The sequence below is a fragment of the Myotis nattereri genome (genome assembly GCF_964212035.1).
Source record: "Myotis nattereri genome assembly, chromosome: 1".
In the NCBI taxonomy this organism is placed as follows: domain Eukaryota; kingdom Metazoa; phylum Chordata; class Mammalia; order Chiroptera; family Vespertilionidae; genus Myotis; species Myotis nattereri.
The window spans coordinates 27,806,938-27,830,062 of NC_138075.1; the positions used below are offsets into that span (position 1 = coordinate 27,806,938).

Below are 23,125 nucleotides of genomic sequence, written 5' to 3' on the forward strand. Positions count from 1 at the left end.
TGTCAGGATCTTGTTACATAACTTCCCTCATTCTGAATTTTCATTCAAATCTTGTATTTAAATTCCAGTTGAATCTTTCGTGTTACTTAAGGCCAAGTGACTAATTGGAGCCTTTGAGAGTGTAATATTTTTTGTTTTGTTTTGTTTTGTTTTACAGGTGCTGTAACAATGTTTGATGGTCTAGTGCAGATATCTTAATCACTTTCTGCCGTAGATGTCTGATGTACGTGTTTTGCCTTAGACATACTAGCAAGAAACAACCAAAATTTGCATGCTTGGGAACCTACTTCAAGCAGCCTTGATTTAGTTTCAGCGTTGACATCTCTATTTATACCTTCCTAGAAGGACCAAGAAAGCATTGGGGCCTGCATTGGTTCAATCTTTTTAGAATTGCCCAAGAAGAGAAAAGAAGGCCTTATTATATTGTTATGTTGTTTTTGTTTTGTTTTAATTTGGGAGAGAGAGAAATACCAATTTGTTGTTCCACTTATTTATGCACTCATTGGTTGTTTCTTGTATGAGTCCTGGAGATTGAACCTGCAATCTTGGGTATTAGAATGGTGCTTTAACCAACTGAGCTACCTGGCCAGGGCTTGTTAATGTTTTTATTTATTTATTTTAAAATATGTTTTTACTGATTTGAGAGAAAGAGGAAGGAAGAAGGAGAAAGAGAGAAATATTGATGTGAGAAAGAAACATTGATCGGCTGCCTCCTACTGGGGATCAAGCCCACAACCAGGGCATGTATCCTGACTGGGAATTGAGCCAATGACCTTTTGGTACATGGGATGACACTCAACCAACTGAGCTACACCAGCCAGGGCATTGTTCATGTTCTTTATGGAAGGAATTTTGTAAAAGTCAGACAAGCAGTGTTCTTATTGAAAAAAACCTGAAAAATCAGAACCTGCTTAGAATGAATGAAGAGCATATGTGATATAATTAGGGGTGAGCATATTGTCCAGGTTAGTTGTCTATGGCAAAAGAAGAGGGACTGGACATAGCAGCAATCTGTGGTGTGGAGTACCTTTCTTTCTTCTGTTTTTTGGAATACCTTTCAATGCATCATCTACTACCTTAATAACCTCTCTGCAAATTCTTACTATTGTTGAGGCCTGAGAATCTGTTGTGTTGTTGTTGTGTATGTGTGTGCTCTTGCTCTATTTGAGGAGCTTTTGTTTTTGGACTTTTCACTAATTCCATACTTTACCATTGGAATTTCCTGTTGAATCATACAAGTAATCAGAATATGGCACTTATAAGGTAGGCTTCCCACTTATAAGTTTTAAAAATATCATGTATTAATTATCATGTGTTGATTAATTTGGAAAATAAAGATATTTAAAGGAAGTAAGAAGTGTTACACCTACTCAGGATGACCATTTTTAACACATGGGAAATATTCTAGCCTTTTTGTATGCATATGTGCATATTTTAAAAATAAAAAATTGGAATTAGGCCATCTGCTGTTCTATAACTTTCCTCTTACATAATATTAACATTTTCATGGGTCATTGAATATTCTTGAAAAGCAGTTTCTCAACCAACCTCAACAGTATTTACATGTTGGGCTGGATAATTCCTTGTTAGGAGGGCTGTCCTGTGCATTGTAGGGTGTTTAGCAGCATCCCTGGCCTTTAATCAGTATATGCCAAGTAGCATCTCCCTAGTTGTGACAACCAGAAATTTCTTGGGACATTGCCAAATGCTCCTTGGTTAGCAAAATCACTCTGGTTGAGAACTGTTGTTCTAAAGCAAAACTTCTCAGACTCTTTGGTCTTAGGAACAGTTTACATTTTTAAAAATCATCGAAGACCTCAAAGAATTTCTGTTTATGTGGGTCATATTTACTGATTTTTATTGTATTAAAATTTAAAGCTGAGAAAGTTTAAAAGTTTATTTAAAAATAGCAGTAATAGTTCTGGCCAGTGTGGCTCAGTTGGTTGAATGTCCTCCCATGCACCAAGAGGTTGTATTCCTAGTGAGGGCACATGCCTGGATTATTGGCTTGATCCCCAGTAGGGGAGGGGACATACAGGAGGCAGCCAATCAATGATTTTCTCTCATCATTGATGTTTCTATCCCTCTCTCCCTCTCTCTGAAATAAAACCTTTTTTTAAAGAGATCTATTTATTTTTTTTAAAAGGTGGCTTTTACTAAAAGCATAGCAATAATAAATTTTATATTAATAACATTTTAAATAACTTCTAAAATAAAATATAGTGAAAAGAGTAGCATTGTTATACTTTTTCAAATTTCTTTAATATAATAAATGTTATGAAGGCATTTATGTTTACTCTGTTGTGAAATATTGGTTTATCTGATGTGTATATGAAGAAAATTTAGCCTTAAACAGATGTGTAGTTAGAAAAGGGGAAGAGTATTTGAATGCCTTATCAAATAATTGTGTATGTTCTTTGATACTCAATCAGAACTCAACAAGTGGAAATTTCTTAAAGATTAGTTGCAATGTATAATCTAAAACCATATCAGAGGACTTTTCATAATCTGTTACATTAAAAATTATTAGTCTGTCTTTAAAGCCTTCCCCTCAGGTTTCTGGTTTCTCTTGAAAAATTGGAACATCAGGCAACTTGGAGCCTGCATTCCTCTATGGCAGGGGTGAGGAACCATTGGCCTGCGGGCCACGTAAGGCCCCAGAAATCATTCGGTCTGGCCCTGCCAAACCATTAAGGGTGAGTTAATTAAGTGTTTGACCGAATATAGCAGGCTAACTTTTTTTAGTATATTTTTATTGATTTCAAAGAGGAAGGGAGAGGGAGAGAGAGATAGAAACATCAATGATGAGAGAGAATCATTGATTGGCTTTTTCCTAGCAGGCTAATTTTTAAATTGATAGTTTTGTATGGCCTGCAAATGATGTTATAACTATCCAAATGGCCCTTGGCAGAAAAATGGTTCCTCACCCCTGCTCTATGGCAATAACTGGCTGGAGACGAGTAGTGGTTTGTCCTTTAAAAAGGGTTGAGTAGCCCTGGCCAGCCTTGTTCAGTGGTTAGCTGGGGGGGGGGGGGGGGGGGGGGGAGGCAACCAATTGATGTGTCTCTCTCACATCAGTGTTTCTCTCCCACTCCCTCCTTTCCACTCTCTCTCTCTCTGAAAAGCAATTGGAAAATACCTTCAGATGAGGATTAACAAAAAGAAAAATAAAGAAAAAGGGTTGTGTATTCTCCAGTATGCCATTTTATCTGGTAGCTTTGCTGCCTTGCCCCTGTTATATTTGAGAGGCTGGGTTGTATCTTGGTAAGGAGCAATCTCTGGAGTCAGACGACCTAGTTCAGATCCCAGCTCACACTCTTGTTGTTTTGTATCTTCAGGTTATTTAGCTTTTCTGTAGTTTCACCTGGATAAAAAGGGTAACAATACCTGCTTCATAGGGTTGGTAAAGGATTAGAAGAGTCCTATGTATTGTTTTATAACCTCATGCATTAGTCATTTAGAAGATATTGGTTGGCTGAGTCCTGCCCATTTTCCAAATCTTGACACGTTTCACTATATATTTTAAGAAATCATCCCTATCAGTGTGGCTCAATGGTTGGGTGTTGACCCGTGAACCAAGAAGTCATGGTTTCATTCCCAGTCAGGGTACATGCCTGGGTTTCGGGTTCGATCTCCAATAGGGGGTGTGTAGGAGGCAGCCAATGGATGTTTCTCTTTCATCATTGATGTTTCTCTCTCTTTCCCAACCCCTTCCTCTCTTTGAAATCAATAAAAACATTGCCTGCCTTCCTTCCTTCCTTCCTTCCTTCCTTCCTTCCTTCCTTCCTTCCTTCCTTCCGAAAGAAATTATATTTGTTTCTATCACCATCAATCTCGTCAGAAACGTTTTTAAGTATTAGGAGATGATAGCTCTTGCTGTTGTGAATACAGGTTTTCTGAATGTTATCATTGGCTGACAAATACTACCAGTTGTTTTCCTTAAAGTGACAGGTTCATCTTGTTTGTTTTTGAGAAAATATTTGCCAAATACTCAAGTCTGAATAACCATAGTTTGTCAGTTGTTTTAAGTAAAAATGGTATTTCATGAAAAAAGAAACCATGTGAGTCAGCTCACAATGCAAACTATCATACACATGTTTTTCCACAAAATAACCATTCTTCTTCACTATTTAGTGGAAGTGCTTTATGTGTACAATTCCCATTTCATCATACAGAGTATTAAGAGGTGAACTCTGGTTGAAATGTGATAAAATTATTTTTACTGCTTCATCAAGGACCTAAGTAAAATTGACATTTGTTTTTTACTGCCAGCATATGGCAGTTAAGGATACCCTGATGACTAGCACAGTTTGCTGTACTGCCTTCATTAGCGCTGAGACACCAGTAGTTTTACAAACCACCGTTGCTTTTGTACCATCAATGCGATGTCAACACAGTGAAAAAGGCAAATAACATTTTAGTGTTATTATGAAAATAGTTTCAACTTTGCAGTTCTTCTGGAGTTCATGGAACACTCTGAGAACAACTGTTCTAAAGCATGATATTATGGCAGCATTGTATCCTGACCAGGGCCTATATCAGAATTTGACCAGTTCTCTATTTATTTTTTGCTTTCATCACAATTTTTGTAGCTAAGTTTTTGTGAAAATTTGTTTTTTCCCCCCCTTGAAGTAAAATCTTAAAAATGGGATTCTGGGTCAAAGGATATGAATGTCTTTTTATATTTATAAAATACATAGGATATTTGCCCTCCAAGGTGGTTGAAAAACTAATTTGTACTTGTGTCAGTTCATGGTTATTGCTGAGCATCATTTAATCTTTGCCAATTCAATCAGCATGTGAAAAATTGTATCATTTAAAAAATTGTTATTGCTTCAGTTCTCATATAACCTTGATTGTTAGTGAGTCTGAATACTTTTTATCTTAGTTTTGGCCATTTTTGTAGTCTTTCTTTAGGCTGATTACATCACAATGGATTAGATTGCAACTTTCTTCCTATAGTCACACTCTCCTATGTGCACAGTTACCCTATTTGCATTTGGGTGTGTTATCAAATCCCAGCCTTAAATTTAGAGGCCCTCCCTTAAGGAGCTGTAGTTATAATAAAGGCACCTGATAGCTTCTAAATTTCAGAAGTTTGAGCCCTACCTTTTTTACTTTTGTCATATGTAAAGGAGGGGTATCATCTGTGGTGTTACTTAAAATTTTTTTTAGTTGACTTCTCTTAAAACAATGCTTGAAGGCCTGAGTGGTGTGGTTCAGTGGTTGAACATCAACCTATAAACCAGGAGGTCACAATTTGATTCCCAGTCAGGGCACATGCCTAAGTTGCAGGCTTGATCCCCCAGTGGGGGGCATGCAGGAGGCAGCCAATCAATGGTTCTCTCTCATCATTGATATTTCTATCTCTTTCTTCCTCTCCTATCCTCTCCGAAATCAATAAAATCATGTTTTTAAAATTTTTTATTAAAGAATAGTTGGCAAATAATATGCAGGGATTCAACAGTAGACTAGAGGATCCCAAGAATCAAGTCAATGATTTGAAATATGAGGAAGCAAAAAACACCCAACCAAAAGAGCAAAAAGAAAAAAGAATCCAAAAATATGAAGATAGTGTAAGGAGTCTCTGGGACAACTTCAAGCATACCACCAAATTATGGGGGTGCCAGAAGAAGAGAGAGAGCAAGATATTGAAAACCTATTTGAAGAAATAATGACAGAAAACTTCCCCTACCTGGTGAAAGAAATAGACTTACAAGTCCAGGAAGCTCAGAGAACCCTAAACAAGAGGAATCCAAAGAGGACCACACCAAGATACATCATAATTAAAATGCCAAGAGCAAAAGACAAAGAGAGAATCTTAAAAGCAGCAAGAAAAAAACAGTTACCTACAAGGGAATGTCCATACGATTATCAGCTGATTTCTCAACAGAAACTATGCAGGCCAGAAGGGAGTAGCAAGAAATATTCAAAGTGATGAATAGCAAGAACCTACAACCAAGAATACTCTACCCAGCAAAGCTATAATTTAGAATTGAAGGTCAGATAAAGAGCTTTACAGACAAGAAAAAGCTAAAGGAGTCATCATCACCAAACCAGTATTATATGAAATGCTGAAGGATATTCTTTAAGAAGAGAAAGAAGAAGAAAAAGGTAAAGATAAAAAATTATGAACAATAAAGTGTCAACAAATACTTATCAACAAGTGAATCTAAAAATCAAATGAATAAAAAATCTGATGAACAGAATAAACTGGTGAATTGAATAGAATCGGGCATGGAAATAGAACAGACTGATGATTCTCAGAGGGAAGCAGGTGTGGGGGGTATGGGGAGAGATTAGACAAAGAGCTTATATGCATGTATGCATTACCTATGAACACAGACAATAAGGTTGTGAGGGCCTGGGGTGGGGTGGGAATCAGGTGGAGGGGAGCTATAGGGGGAAAAAAGAGGGACATCTGTAATAATCTCAACAATAAAGATTAATGTAAGTAAAGGGTATTAAGGAAAATTGCTACTCATAAGAGATAACTTCTGTTAATAACTTTGGATCTGTCTTCCATGTATAAATTTGGTATATTTTTGTTTTATTAAAATATATCATGCTAGCCCTAACTGGTTTGGCTCAGTGGATAGAGCGTCGGCCTGCGGACTCAAGGGTCCCGGGTTCGATTCTGGTCAAGGGCATGTACCTTGGTTGCAGGCACATCCCCAGTAGGGGATGTGCAGGAGGCAGCTGACCAATGTTTCTCTCTCATTGATGTTTCTAACTCTCTATCCCTCTCCCTTCCTCTCTGTAAAAAATCAATAAAATATATTTTTAAAAAAAATAAAATAAAGTACATCATACTATTCATATTCTTATGCTACCTAAAACAAGAGTATGAAAGATTAGGACAAAGTCATGGATGATACTTAAAGAGAAACTAGGATGTTTTTAGGAGTGTCTATTCCTCACATGTACATACTAGGCTAAGTGCTTTTATAAATATACTAGAGGCCCTCTCCTAATCCGGGACCCCTCCAGGGATGTCGGAGAATCAGTTTCAGCCTGATCCCTGCAGGCCAGGCCGAGGGACCCTACCGGTGCACGAATTCGTCAGTCTGTTCCATGTTTCCATGCCTGTGCATATAAGATATTTGGTTAATCTCTTCCCGCCCTCTCCCCTCCCCTCTTCCCTCTGAGAATCATCAGTTTGTTCCATGTTTCCATGCCTGTGGTTTCTGCTCCTGTGTTGAGCATCTGCCCCCTGGTGGTCAGTGCGCATCATAGCTACCAGCCAGCCAGCCAGTTTTAATGGTTGCTTAGGCTTTTATATAGATACTAGAGGCCCAGTGCACAAAAATTTGTGCACTCGGGAAGGAGGGGGGTCCCTCAGCCCGACCTGTGCCCTCTTGCAGTCTGGGACCCCCTTGGGAGGAGATAACGACCTGCTGGCTTAGGCCTGCTCCCGGGTGGCAGAGGGCAGGCCCAATCCCTAGGTGCAGCCCCTGGTCGGGCTCAGAGCAGGGCCCATTGGGGAGTTGGGGCGCCTTCCCCTGTCATGCGCAGAGCAGGGCGGATCGGGAGGTTGCGATGCCACCCTCAGTCACGCTCAGGGTAGGGCCGATTGGGGGGTTGGGGCACCGCCCCGTCACACTCAAGGCAGGGTCGATGGGGAGGTTGCAGCGCCACCCCCTGTCACGCACAGAGCAGGGCCCATCAGGGGGGTTGGGGCTCCGTACCCTGTCATGCACAGAGCAGGGCCGATCAGGGGGTTGGGGCACTGCCCCCTGTCATGCACAGAGCAGGGCCCATCAGGGGGGTTGGGGCTCTGTACCCTGTCACGCACAGAGCAGGGTCAATCAAGGGGTTGGGGAGCTCCCCCCTGTCATGCACAGAGCAGGGCCGATCAGGGGGTTGAGGAGCTCCCCCCTGTCACTCACAGAGTAGGGCCAATAGGGGAGTTGGGGCACCGCCCCTGTCACACTCAGGGCAGGGCGGATCAGGGGGTTGGGGTGCCGCCCTCTATCACCCACAGAGCAGGGCCGATCAGGGGGTTGGGGTGCCGCCACTGTCACACTCAGGGCAGGGCCGATGGGGAGGTTATGGCTCTACCCCATCACACAACAGAGCAGGGCCCGTGGGGGGGGGGGGGTTGGGGCGCCGCCCTCTATCACCCACAGAGCAGGGCCGATCAGGTGGTTGGGGCGCCGCCACTGTCACACTCAGGGCAGGGCCGATGGGGAGGTTATGGCTCTACCCCGTCACACACAGAGCAGGGCCGGTGGGGGGGCGGGGGGGGGGAGTTGGGGCGCCACACCCTGTCACACACAGAGCAGGACTGATCAGGGGGTTGAGGCGCCGCACCTTGTCACACACAGAGCCGCAGGGCGATCAGGGGGTTGGGGAGCTCCCCCCTATCAGGCACAGAGCAGGGCTGATCAGGGGGTTGGGGCGCCTTCCCCTGTCACGAACAGAGCAGGGTGGATAGGGAGGTTGTGGCCCCGCCCCCTGTCACACACAGAGCCACAGGGCGATCGGGGTTTGGGCGCTGACCCCTGTCACGCTGATCCCAGTGCCGAGAGGCCTCGTGGCTCTGCTGATCCCGGTGCTGGGAGGCATATTACCCTTTTACTGTATAGGATAGAGGCCTGGTGCATGGGTGGGGGCCTGCTGGTTTGCCCTGAAGGGTGTCGTGGATCAGGGTGGGGGTCCCCACTGGGGTGCCTGGCCAGCCTGGATGAGGGGATGATGGCTGTTTGCAGCTGGTCACACCCCCTTCAGGGTGGGGGTCCCCACTGGGGTGCCTGGCCAGTCTGGGTGAGGGGCTGAGGGCTGTTTTCAGGCTGGCGGGTGACTGAAGCTCCCCACCGCTCCTTTTTTTCTTTTTTTTATTCTGGGCCAGCTTTAGCTCTGAGGCTTGGCTCCAGCTCTTAGGCCTCGGCTGCTGAAAGCAGGTATCTGGTTTGTTTGGGTTCTATAATCGAAACACTGTTTCAACTCCAGCTCTGAGATCCTGGCTGGCTGAAAGCAGGTTTCTGGGGTTTTGTTTAGCTTCTATATTTGTAACAATGTTTCAAACTGCAAGCTCAGAGGCCGGCAAAGCAGGCGGGGAACGTTGGAGTCCCCCGTCACTGAAGCAAGCAAGCCTCATGTTCGCTTCAAGCTGCCTGGCTGCCGGCCGCCATCTTGGCTGGCAGTTAATTTGCATACCTCGCTGATTAGCCAATGGGAAGGGTAGCGGAGTTACGGCTAATTACCACGTTTCTCTTTTATTAGATAGGATACTAGTGGCCCGAGCCACAAAATTTGTGCACATTAAAAGGGAATTAATTAGAGGAAATATTTTAATATTGCTATTTTGTTTCCATCTCTCCATCCCAGTCTCTGTCTCTCTTTGTTTTTCTCAGCAGCCCTCCAGGCCTCCCTGCCTCCCTCTCTCCCTCTTCCTCTTTCCCGTCTGGGAGGGGGCAAGGCCAGTGGGGGCAGCTCTGCCCTCTGCCCGCCCTGGGGCCTCATTCTGAGAGAGTCTCTGAGAGCGAACTGGGAGGGAGGGAAAGAAAGAAAGGGAGAAAAGACTATGAGCTGGTGGATGCTGTGTGTGTCTGTGCATGTGTGCAGTTGTGAGTGAGTGTGAGTGCCAGCCCTGCCTCCCCCGGCTCTGTCCCCACTGCCACAAGTCCCTACTCACCAGAGTTTGTTGCGCATGCAGCCTAGGTGTTCAGTTGAGCCTTTGGTCATTGTGGATGTTACGGACCCTGGCTCTTTATGTAGATAGACTAGGGGCCCAGTGCATGAATTCGTGCACTTTGAAAGGAACTGTGGGCCGCGAGCCTGTAGTGGACACAAGGGCAGATCTTGGCTCATCCTCTGTGCCCCCACCTGGCCCCTCCCACTGCAGCCCCTGGCGCCTGTCTGCTGGTAGCCCTCTTCCCGCCACTGCTGGTCCCACGTGCTGACAGCGACAGCCCCGCTCGCACCTGCTGATGGCGTAGAGGGATTTGGGCCAGCTCCAGCAGTGGTGCCGGAGGCAGCTGCTGGCCCTGATCGCCCCTCAGGAGCAGAGGGAGGTGGAGAAGCCCTGAGAGGCGATCAGGGCTGGCAGTCGATGCACCTGCTGACGGCGCCAGGTGATCGGGGCCGGTGCCAGGCGCTGGCAGCGTGTGCGAGCGGGGGCTCGGGGGCCAGCAGTGCATGCAAATGGTGGCTTCAGCGCTGGCAGTGAGTGCGAGCCCCCAACGGGACTGCAGTGTGCTGGAGCAAAGAATTTTCAGTAACTACCAGAGGCTCGCCCCAATGACCGTGACCAGTGCCCTGCTTTGGTCTGGCACTCCTGCTCACCTGCTCCACCATCCTGTTGCAGCTGATGCCCGCCAGGTTCCACACATGCCCCCTGGTGGTCAGCACACATCATAGGGACTGGTTGATTGGTTGTTCCACTGTTTGGTCTGTTTGCATATTAAGCTTTTATATATATAGGTAGATATATATTATCTCAATTTGCACAATAAGCCTGGAAGATAGTTGATATTTCTTTATTTAACAGTCATAACATTGAGGCTAGAGAAGTGGAATAGCTCACCCAAGGACATGTGCATGGTGAAATCAGGATATGAATTCAGATACTTTTATTTCAGAGCTTGTATTTATCCCATCGATCAGCTGCCTCCTACATGCCCCCCAACTGGAGATAAAGCCCTCAACGCAGGCATGTGCCCTGACCTGGAATTGAACTGGCAATCTTTGGTGCATGGGATGATGCCCAACCAACTGAGACACACCAGCTGAGGCCCTTTTAGCTATTTTTAAGTGTACTGTTCAACGGCATTAAGTAATTCACATTGTTGTGCAACCATTACCACCATCCGTCTCCAGAACTTTTTCATCTTATAAAACTGAAACTCTATACCCATTAAACAACTCCACATTGCCCCTCACCCCAGACCCAGGAATCCACCATTATTCTTAAAATATAATAATAAAAAAATAAATATATATGTATGTGTGTATATGTACTTCAGAGAGGGAGAAAGAGATAGAAACATGAATGATGAGAGAGAATCATTGATCAGCTGCCTCCTGCATGTCCCCCACTGGGGATCAAGTGGAGGTTGAGCAGGAGACAACCTGGGCATGTGCCCTGACTGGGAATTGAGCCGTGACCTCCTGGTTCATAGGTTGGTGCTCAACCAAGGAGCCACACCAGCCGGGCCCCCATTCTACTTGTCACTATGAATTTGACTACTCTAGGTACCTCATATAAATGGAATCACACAGTGCTTGTCCTTTTGTGTTTGGCTTATTTCACTGAACAATCATTGTAACCAGGCTTCTGTTGGTGGACATTTAAATGTTTGGGGTTTTTTGCTCTTCAAACGGTGTTGTGCTGCTGGAGCATGTGATTCAGAGCGCTTTCTCAGTTCTGTCCTGTGCTTGGCTGACTCTGAGGAGAAAATCCAAAGCAAATTCTTTCCTTTTGTTCCTCAGCTTTTCTGGCTGTAAAATAAGAACGTTAAATAATTTCTTTTGTTACAGTATGGTGTGAGGGCCTGCATAGTTTCTGCTTATAACTCATAAACTTTTTGGAAACGAGTACTCTTTAAATATAAAGGTTATCTACCTCTGGACCCTCTGATTACTCCAGTTAAATTGGCTTCTGTTTCTATTGCTGTGGTCCCTTTTTTATTCTCACCTACACATTTTTGAGTTTGCTACCAAGGCACTTGTCTGTCAGATGAATATGCTTTGTCACTTATGGGGTGGTTTTTGTTGTTGTTGTTCTATAAGGCAGACCCTCCAGTGTACTGGTTAAGAGGGGGAAGTATGGAGTCTTAACTGCCCGCTTTTAAATCTTAGCTTAAGCACTTCACTTACTGTGTGACCTTGGCAACTTAACTCTCAGGTGTTTGGCTTTATAATCTATAAACCTATGAGGGTAGAGCTATTATGATCCTCATTTTATATTTGGTGAAACTCGGGCTCAGAGAGATTAGTTTAGAAGCATGAGTAAAAAGAAGAAATATACAAGTCTCTATCTGTTAATTTTGTACTTTTGACAGAGACTTGGGCACAAATAAATAGTTCTCTAATTAGTATAAGATACATAGTAGCAAAAGCCATAATAGGTCTCTGACCTGTGGCCTAGTGTTGGGGAAAACAATAAAAAACTATGTAGAACTAAAGTCCCCACAGGGTAAAACAAACAACAAACAAACTACTTTGTGTCATTTTTCATTAAAATAAAACAACAAAAACGGAAACCTTTGCTTTAATTATCTTAACTTGTAAGAGATACAGAATTTAGATAACCTTACCCCAGGCCAGAGAACTCATACTTGAAATGGGTAAATTATAAACAAAGAATACTGTGGACTATACTTAGGGAGCATCTGGTAGACCAGTGATTCCCAAAGTGGGCGCTACCGCCCCCTGGTGGGCGCTGCAGCGATCCAGGGGGGCGGTGATGGCCACAGGTGCATTTGGGGGCATATATCTTTCTGTTTAATTGCTATTAAAATTTAAAAAAAAATTAATTTCCAGGGGGCGCTGAGTAATATTTTTTCTGGAAAGGGGGCGGTAGGCCAAATAAGTTTGGGAACCACTGTGGTAGACAATGAAATACTTTCAAGGAGGAGACAGAACTTGATTTTGACCAACAATGGAAGAAAGAAGGAACTCAAGAAACAAAGAAACTAAAGTTTTTTTAGGGGAGGAAGAATGAATATGATTTGACCAATGTATCTTCTAGTGTGTATTTTAATTAGTATTAAAGAAAATATGTTCATGGCAAAAAGTCAAGTAGTACAGGAAAGTATAAATTAAAACATAAAAGTTTCTCAATATTATATACCCAAAAGAACCAAAAGTAGGGAGTTGAACAAATATTTGTCTTAGCAAAGTCACTTTATCCTCTGTAGGTTTCCGTTTTTGGTCAAAAGGGAAAAAAGATGCGACCAACTTCTCAATTCACTAACAAAAATTGTTCAGGAAATTAAATAAAATAGTAAATGGGAAGGCGCTGCACATTATTTTAAAATGCAGTAGAATAGAACAGAAGACAGTGAATTAGGAAGGAATTTTCATCTGGAATGAATTCCCACATCTTAACCAAGGTCAGCGGCTTCTAAGTGCAGCCTTCCCCTGCCATTCACCCTGATCTCTCTGTTCTCTGAAGTAAGAAATAAATTTTAAAAAATTTAAATTCACTTTTAGCCCTGGCCAGTGTGGCTCTGGTTGGGCATTATCCCGTGGATCAAGAGGTTGTGGGTTAAGTCCCTTTCAGGGCATATGCCTGGGTTGCAGCTTGATCCCCAATATGAGAGCATAGGGCAAGCAAGCTCCTTGCATGGGAGGCAACTGGTCAGTGTTACTCTCTCTCTCCCTCTCCTTCTCCCGCTCCCTCTTCTCCCTCCATCTCTCCCTCCCTTCCTCTCTAAAATCAATGAAAACATTTCCTCAGGTGAGGGTTAAAAAAAAATTCACCTTACAAAAGGAAAAGATCTAGTGATTTACTGGCTGTGTGGTACGCCTCCACGTGGAGTGGATGTGCTATATAATTTGTGTCTGTTGTATTGAATGGAGGAGGGGAGGCAGAGGTATAGAACTTCCTATGGTTTGCTGCCTGTGTTTGCTCCTATTGTAACCTAAAATTTTATTAGGAATATAATATAGGCTTGTAATAAAAAGTCAGTGCCAAATATATAAAGTAAAAGTAAAAACCCTCTAATCTGTCTACTACCTCTTTTTTAATCTTATTCTCTGAAGTGGTAACCTCTGTTAACACCATTGTTAACAATCTGTAGTTCATCCTTCCAGACATTTTTAATGTGTCTGCAAATATAAAGAATATGTAGACTATACTACATATATATATATATATCCCATGTTCAAAGGCTGTTAAATTGCGTTGTTTACCCATATCTTCAGAAAAAAACCCCTTCTACTGTCTTGGTAAACAACCTGCTTTCCTATTTGTAATGGTCTGGCCCTCTAGCAACCTCAGTGCGAAATTATAGCTAATTTGCCTACAAACGCCAGGTAGTCATAATAATCTGGCCACTCAGTGTATATATTCTTATTCTCTAGGAGCTGGCTCGCACAGTGTAATATTGCTCATCTAATTCAGACTATTGAGAATTAGTTATGCAGAGGAAAGAGCTGGACTGAGCTTCATGAGACCTGGGTTCTGTCTAGGTCAGGGGTGGGCAAACTTTTTGACTCGAGGTCCACAATGGGTTCTTAAACTGGACCGGAGGGCCGGAACAAAAGCATGGATGGAGTGTTCGTGTGAACTAATATAAATTCAAAGTAAACATCATTACATGAAAGGGTATGGTCTTTTTCTTTTTTAGTTTTATTCATTTCAAAGGGCCGGATCCGGCCCGCAGGCCGTAGTTTGCCCACGGCTGGTCTAGGTTCTGCTACTGTGACAGGCAGTTCCTTAGTTGTCATTTGTATGGTGTCCACAGTCAATGAGATCACATCAAAGAGAGTGCTTTGAAAACTAGGGTGCTGCAAATATTTTGTTGCAAGCACTAGAAACCAACTAAGGTTCTGTTAGACTCCCTCCACCTCCCCCTCAAAAAAAGATATTAGTGGAAGGATTTTAGGTAGTAAATGAAGAAATATTTATGTTCTCTGGAAAGTCAGGAACAGGGTGAATTTGAGGGTTTCAGCATCTGTACTTATATCTTTCCATTTCCGTATGTCTGTTCAAGATTTAATTCCCGGGGAAAAGTGAGTGGCTTAGGGGCGATGTCTATTGATGATTAAGGGGGTAGAGTCCTGGGTTTATGTGCCCCATCAGAATCTCTCGGGGTTGAGGAGATGCAGTTTTGGAAAGAATGGGATTCAAGGCTGGCAAAACCAAGTGTCAGCCTTGAAATAACGGCTGTTTTAACCCTGAATTCTTACTCCCCTGTTAAGGAGGAGATGATCGCCGGGTTCTGCTATGGCACATGGAACAAGCTATCCACTCCAGAGTCAAGCCCATACAGCTTAAAGGAGAGCATCATTCTAACATTTTCTGCCTGGCTTTCAACAGTGGGAACACCAAAGTATTCTCTGGAGGTGAGAAGAAAGGAGCTTTCCACATTGGGAAGTTTCACTGGGGCCGATAATTTACATAAAGGAATGCTAAAATTACTCCTATTTTCCTTTATTGTTCTGTGGAATTCCTAGTCTTCTCTGCATTACAGTAATTTAGACATGTGTACTAGAGTAATCCATTCATCCCTCCCTACCTTCCTTCTTTTCTCCCCTCCCTCCCTCCCTCCCTCTCTCCCTCCCTCCCTCCCTCCCTTCCTCTCTCCTTTCCGCCTTCTCTCCTTTCCTTCTGTTCTTTTGCTCTCACTATTTCTCTCTTTTTTGGTAGAAAACTTTTTACATTGCAATCTGCTACACAGAAACACACACACATATTTGAAACAGTACTTAATCTTACTATGTGTGGTGCACTCTAGTTTTTTGTGTTTTTTCTAAATTCTATTCTATTTCACTTTTAAAGATTTTAAAGTTTGTAGCTCAAGTCAATCATCTGACCCATGAGAAACATTGTGCTAGGGTACCATTGGAGCACAAGCCAGCCTCTGGGTGAAGGTTTCCCTCAATCATACTCCTTTTTGACCAGCACATTTCTAGCCCTGACCTCTCTCCTGCACTGCAGACTTGCCTATGTGTTTCAGAAGCAATTTAAACGCAAATCCAAAACCAAGATTATTACCCTCTCCTGCACAAGTATTCCTCTGATTCCCTGGATTTCTTTTCTCGGTTATTATCCCCATTCAACCCAATTATTTATGCTGTTAGGTTTAACTTGAAGCAACTGCTGCCTGGCCTGTTTGGTTCAGTGGTTGAGTGTTGACCTATGAATCAGGAGGTCATGGTTCAATTCCCGGTCAGGGCACATGCCCAGGTTGCTCAATCCCCAGGGGTATCCAGGAGGCAGCCCATTGATGATTCTCTCTCATCATTGATGTTTCCCTTCCTCTCCCTTCTTTTCTGAAATCAATAAAAATATATTTTTAAAAAGGAAAAAATAACTTACAGAAATGACAATTTCACATAGTTCAGCTTAATAGAAACCTTGAAGTGATTCTCAAACATGCCTTTCTTTCATTTACACATTCAGTTAGTCAGTGGCTAGACTTGAAAGCCTCTCAATTCTTTAGTTTCTGTTCTCTTCCTATACCCACTGCCCTGATTCAGGTCCTCATCTTTGGCCTGGACTATTGCAATGTCCTGTCATTTCTGCTTTCCATCTTTTAACCCTTCTTCTATTTCATTGCTGATACAAATTTTCTTTCAAAAATAAAGGGTTTTTTTAATTGAATTTATTGGGGTGACATTGGTTAATAAAATTATATAGATTTCAGGTGTACAATATACATCACCTGTATATTGTATTGTGTGTTCACTACCCCAAGTCAAGTCTTCTTCATCACCATTTATCCCCTCCTATACCTTCTACGTCCCCCACCCTTCTTTCCCTTTGGTAGTCACCATACTGCTACCTATGTCTATGAGTTTAACAATAAAGGTTTAACTATGTGAATCTCTTTGACTCTGTAGTGTTCATAGCATAATGTCTAAACCCTAGTTTCCCTCTCTGGCCTAATCTCCCCCTTGCATCTTGTACTCTAGTCCACTAAACCAGTGGTTGGCAAACCGCAGCTCGCGAGCCACATGCGGCTCTTTGGCCCCTTGAGTGTGGCTCTTCCACAAAATACCACGTGAGGGCGCGCACGTACAGTGCGATTGAAACTTCGTGGCCATGCGCAGAAGTCGGTTTTCGGAAAGGAGATAGACAAAACAAGTATACAAGACGAGTGTGGATGGGAGATGTGGAAAGGGTCGACCTCAGCGAACGTACCTCAATCAGATTGAGGACGTTTTTAGCAAAGGCCAGCTTAGGAGTACCCTAATTAAGTTAATAACAATGTACCTACCTATATAGTTTAAGTTTAAAAAATTTGTCTCTCTAAAGAAATTTCAGTCGTTGTACTGTTGATATTTGGCTCTGTTGACTAATGAGTTTGCCAACCACTGCACTAAACCATTTGCTATCTTAGGTGCCCTTGTGTCTTTTGCTCATGCTATTCCTCCATGGGTCATGATTATTTGTCCAGTTCCCACTAGTTTCCCTAAGTCTCCCATTAGGAAGAGTTTTGAATAATTTGAGTTTCTGTTCAAATGTCTCCTTCCCCATAAAAACATTCCCTTCTGCCATGTACTTTCACCCTGCTCATGAAGGAAATAATTGCTTCTTTATCGGTGTCGCCATTTGAAGCATATTGATACACGATATCCTGTCTTGTACACTGTTAATTATTTGTGCAGTTGGACTGTGAGTTCCTCAAGGGCTGGGCAGAATTCTTATATCCCCAGCACCTTGGCTGTGCCTGTTACCTAAAAGGCATTAATTAGTATGGGTTTGATTCACTTGATATGCACCCACAAGAGAGTTTATAGCCAGGGATTTAAGATGGTCAGGGTCACTGCTAATTTTACTTTTGGTTGTGCTTTCAGCACAAAATGGGAAGTTTTTTACTTTCTGTCTTTTCATATTTAGGTTATTAATTTTTTGCTATATAATCTTTTTGAAGGTAGCATTACACATAATCATGAATGTAGTGTTTTTAGATTTCTTGATGGTATAAAAAATGCCAGAGACAAAAGTTGTGGATAAAAACTTTTTCATTATTTAGAATCATATAGTCATTAAATTTTAATGCTATAGATGAGGATGTGAATAGTAGCAAACATCTGTTGGAGATTCTGAATACTTTTACAAATGTGCTCTTTTCCTCACAATAAACCTATGAAGTAGGTACAATTATTATACATTTTGCAGATAAAAAACAGAGGCATCGAAAAGTCACAAATATTATTCAAGGTCTCACAGTTAGTGAGTGTTTGCTTAAAAAAATAAACTTTAAAAAGCTAGCTTGAATTGATTTGCCCTTGATCATTTACTTTTTTCCTTAATAGCCACAGCTTTTTTTTTTTTTTTTTTTTTTTTTACATTGTCCACTGGATAAAACATTTTGGAAACTTACAGTTAGTTGCTATTATGCGTTTTGAAAGTCTCTAAAGAATGTCCTATTCTTAAATTATTTTTATAAGTATTTTTCTAATTAACACTTCTAATTTGTACTAACATTAACTTTGTTCACATTTAATTTTCACTGAAAATCTTAAAATACTAAATTGTAATATGGATAGGGATCACTTTGTGGGAATGATCAAATGTCTGCTTTTTTCCCCTTACAGGAAATGATGAGCAAGTTATCCTCCATGATGTTGAAAGGTAAATAAATTGTTGATATGAGAAGGTGATTAATTCTGTTTTTCATATGAAGAGAGGCAAATATTTCTTTATACCACAGTAGTTTTTGTTTTTTGAGAAAAAACAAACATAAAATCAGCTGTCCTTTTTTTGAAGAAGATTCTTGTAATAGTTTTGAAATAAATGATTGATTAAAAAGAGAAAAAGATTTGCAAAGTTGGTATGAAATACAGCTTTCAGAAGAAAACTTAAAAGGATCGTTGAAAGGGAAGGAAACTAATTTATAGTAATAATAATAATAGCTAATATTTATGAGTGTTTTGTATGTATTAATAAATTTAATCCTGCCCTAGCTGGTTTGACTCAGTGGATAGAGCGTCAGTCTGTGGACTGAAGGGTCCCAGGTTTGATTCCAGTCAAGGGCAAATGCCTGGGTTGTGGGTTTGATCCCCAGTAGGGGCAAGCAGGAGGAGCTGATCAATGATTCTCTCTCATCATTGATGTTTCTCTCTCTCTTTCTCTCTCCTTTCCTCCCTGAAATCAATAAAAAAAATATTTTTTAAAAAAACTAATAAATTTAATCCTTACAATAACTCTATGAAGCTGTACTATTACGGTCTTCAATTACAAATGAGGAAATATAAGGTCATGTAGTGCCTAGGATCTGAACTTGGGCAACCTGGCCAAGAGCTCTTCTCTGCTGTGCCAGACTGCCAGTATATCCCTCTTTTACCCAGCTGGCATCAGACCTGGCTGCTTTAAAGCTTTCCTTTGCTCTTTGGAAATCAAGCAGCACCCCTAAATCTGTACACAAGCAGATGCATTCTGTAGTAAGTGAAAACACAAAACTCATCTGTTGAGTCACTTTTAAATATGCTCATTTAGCACCAACAGCAACTTACTTTGAAATCTATAAAAAGTCTCTTTAATGTACTTTTATTTTTTTCAGCTGAAAGTTGAATACCTACTTTTATTATTATTATTATTATTATTATTATTATTATTATTGTTAATCCTCACCTGAGGACATTTTTCCATTGATTTCTAGAGAGAATGGGAGGGAGGGGGAGAGACAGAGAGAGAGAGAAACATTGGTGTGAAAGAGACACATCGATTGGTGGCCTCCCACAGGTGCCCCAACCAAGGTTAGGGATTGAGTTTGCACCTAAGTATGGGAACCCTTGACTGGAATTGATCCTGAGACCCTTCTTTCTACAGGCCGATGCTCTATCCACGGAGCCAAACCTGCTAGGGCTTGAATACCTACTTTTAAAGGAAATATAATACTCTTTGGCTTTATTTAAATTGACTTTCTCCTGGAAATGAAAGGGAATCCTACCCTAGGAACTAGAGTAGAGGGCTGGGAGTCTGGCTGTTTGTGTATATGTGTATATGTATGCCTATGTGCCTCTCTCTGTTCTCTGTCTCTCAGCAGCGAGACCTTGGACGTGTTTGCTCACGAAGATGCAGTATATGGCTTGTCAGTAAGCCCAGTGAATGACAACATTTTTGCCAGCTCCTCAGATGATGGCCGGGTTCTCATCTGGGACATCCGGGAGTCTCCCCATGGAGGTAGGTTACTTGCAAAATGCTGTTGGATTGTGTTGAAGGGTTTGATTTCAAGTTCATTGCAGATCCAGTTTATGACCTGAGTAACCTGGGTGGGAGTGATTTAAAGGGGGAGGAAACTCTCACATAGGGGAATAGATATGTGTTTCTGAGGTTCCACCTTACCCCTAAGTAGTCAGAAGTGAAGCCCCTTGCCAGTCCTTTCCAACCACAAACCCTTGTACCCATAGTAAACAATGCAGTATCTTGGTGTTTAGTCACCCCAAGGAACAGAAGATGTGGTGCTTCATCGTGGAGCTTAGCAAGCACAGGCCCGCTCTATGTGTGGCTCTGGCGTGCACACATTCTTTGTTATTTACGGAGAAGGAGGTGTTAGGCACTTTCTTGAATCCTAATTTCAGGGGCTTGTTATTTTGCTGAAAGAACTAGAGAACCTCGCCTTCACTGTGTATAAGAGCTTAAAATGATGTCACATACACTGTTTACAGGGGATTATCTGGGTGAGTTCCTCCTCCTCCTGTTTTCTTTGAGTCTCTGGAGTATAAAATGAAGACATGAATGTTGAAGTTCTCTAAAGTTTTTCGGGATGCATCTTTTCAGCTCATTTCCTGCAGAGAGATTTCTCTCTGTACTGTGCCTGTCTTCAAAGGCTCTTTCCCCCGGTGCCATCCCTACCCCACTCTTGGTGCCGCTTTGTCATGATTACACCTGTGTGCATAGAGTTATTTTCCTGCATGTCTGGCAGGATCTGGGTATTTTTATTCTATATTCTGAGCATTTAACAAGCTGGGAATGTTAAATGCCCATGATTGAAGCTTGTTCTTAGGGTCAGGCAGGTAAGGTAGCTGCAAGCAGCAGCTTGGGAGGTGAAATTTTCCTTTGTCTGAACCACCTGCTGGCTGAGATGCCTGATTCCCCTCCACCCCCCCCCCCCCACCATGAAGTGTCACATACGGAAATTACAGACGGAAAGCTTTCTGTTGCCTATAAACAACTTCCACAGGAGTGTGTCTTCCCAGGTAGCAAGTAATTCCTTCTCACCTGGAGCCAGCAGAGTAGTATGCAGAGGTCTGCATGATTTCTAGGTGAAGTTGATCAGGAGGGAAAACTGTACTATTGCCTTTATTTGTCTTCATTTTTCTCGTTGTTTTACATGGTCTTCAATAAAATTTTTTATAGCTTTAAAACTTTTTTAAAAAGATGTTCTTATTGATTTTTAGAGAGAGGGGAAGGGGGAGAGAGAGAGAGAGAGAGAGAGAGAGAGAGAGAAAGAAACACTGATCAGTTGCCTCCCACATGTACCCTAGGGACTGGGGACTGAACCCGCAACCTGGGCCTGTGCCCTGACTGGGAATCGTACCAATGATCTTGCAATGCATGGGACGATGCTCAACCAACAGCCACTCCAGCCAGGGCAAAACTTTTAATTTTTAAAACTCATAAATTTGGATTAAGGTATAATAATCTTAGCAGTTAATTGGTCGTGAATTTTTTCAGCTCATGTGGAATTCAGTTTACTTATTGTAAAACAGCTTACTATTTACAGTGACTACTTCTGTTGTATCACAGAATCTGCATAGGGACTATATGTATTTTTTAATATTATAGCTTACAGTTTGTTTATATGTATTTAAGTTGCTTTTTTCTATGTGCAGCAAGTGTGTGCTAGGACTTGTGGGAACCTTGTGAGTAAGGGTGACCAAGTTGGGGTTCTAGCCCATTGATGTGGTTATTAAAGGGTGTGCTCTTACTCGCATTAACGTTCCCGCTTGTCTTCTTGCCCCGGCCCAAAGGTGCCTGAAATGGACTGATAGTAGTTTCTTTCTTCACAGAGCCGTTTTGCCTGGCAAACTATCCATCAGCCTTTCACAGTGTCATGTTTAACCCTGTGGAGCCCAGGTTGTTGGCCACAGCCAATTCAAAGGAAGGAGTGGGACTCTGGGATATTCGAAAACCTCAGAGGTGAGCCTCTTTCTCCACTTCAACTCTCAGGTAATGTGATCAGCCAACAAAGGTTGTGAGAACCTATTTGGCAGTTGATCTCAGTTGGACATCTCCTAACGTGAACTAATATCTCTGCAGTCAGGGGAGCCATGTTCCCAAGGGACCGGCAGTGTGAGAAATCACAGCCCTTGCTGAGGAGGAGTCTGGACTCTGGAAAGGTCAATTCCAGGCAAATAAACGATGTAGTAGTGAGAACCTCCCTTTAGTCCTGCCTTCTGTCTTCAGCCCAGTTTTCCCCAGATGGCTGAGAGCTTTTGCTTTTTTATCTCTTTTACTTTATATGTTTCCAATGTTTGAAGTCACTCTCTCTGAAGGTAACCACAGTGAATCGTTTCTTATGTATCTTTCTGGAACATAATTTACTTCATATACTGGCATGTATGTGTGTCCTTTAAAAAATGTAGACTAAAGGAATCATGTAATCCCATTGTTCTCAACTCCCCCCCCCCCCCAATTAATAATATATATTGAAGCTTTACTTATATTAGCACTTACAGACTTAGTACATTCTTTTAATGGCTACATGATATTCCATTTATATGATAGACCCAACAATCAGGGCTTTTGTTACAGACAATGCTGCATTGCACCTGCTTGCACATCTACTTGGCCTACTTTTGCAGAAATATCTGTAGGGAGTAGCTTTATCAAAGGGTGTGTGTTTCCACATTGTTCATGAAATTGTCAAGTTGTCCCACCACCACCAAAGACTGTACTGGTTTATAAGGCCACCAATTGTGCATAAGACCACATGTTTCTCTAGACCAGGGGTGGGCAAACTTTTTGACTCGAGGGCCACAATGGGTTCTTAAACTGGATCGGAGGGCTGGAACAAAAGCATGGATGGAGTGTTTGTGTGAACTAATATAAATTCAAAGTAAACATCATTACATAAAAGGGTACGGTCTTTTGTTTTGTTTTATTCATTTCAAACGGGCCGGATCCGGCCCGTGGGCCGTAGTTTGCCCACGGCTGCTCTAGACTCTCACCAATACTTAACCTGTTGCTAATCTAGGCGGGGGGGGGGGGGGGGGGGGGGAGGATATTATCTTGTTTTGATTGTTTCTTCAGTAGTGGGTGAGGTTATATGGTTTCTTTGGTATCTATAGTTTTCAAAGCCCATATGGGAGAAAAGTCATCTAATAAGGCTAATTGGCCATCTTGATAGAGTCCTTTCTTATGAACAGAGGAGCACAGTGCTGTGAGGACTGGGATGTTTTTACCTGTTTCTTTAAACTCTTCTGAGATTCTGTGTGAATTTATGGGTATAAAGCAGAGAAGGGGCATGACATACTCTTGCGGCCCTGTTCTTCATCCACT

General features: G+C 42.2%; 1 protein-coding gene across 3 annotated transcripts in view; it reads left to right on the forward strand.

The window, feature by feature from the left end:
• Positions 1-23,125, forward strand: part of DCAF5 (DDB1 and CUL4 associated factor 5) — a 104,494-nt gene that overhangs the window by 13,979 nt on the left and 67,390 nt on the right. The window contains exons 2-5 of one of the 3 annotated variants that reach the window (XM_081110129.1): positions 14,872-15,015; positions 18,217-18,253; positions 19,665-19,804; positions 21,634-21,763. In XM_081110129.1, coding sequence (XP_080966255.1) covers positions 14,872-15,015; positions 18,217-18,253; positions 19,665-19,804; positions 21,634-21,763 — 451 coding nt within the window. The remainder of the gene's footprint in view (positions 1-14,871; positions 15,016-18,216; positions 18,254-19,664; positions 19,805-21,633; positions 21,764-23,125) is intronic. The other 2 variants (XM_081110130.1, XM_081110131.1) reach the window with 2 other exon arrangements.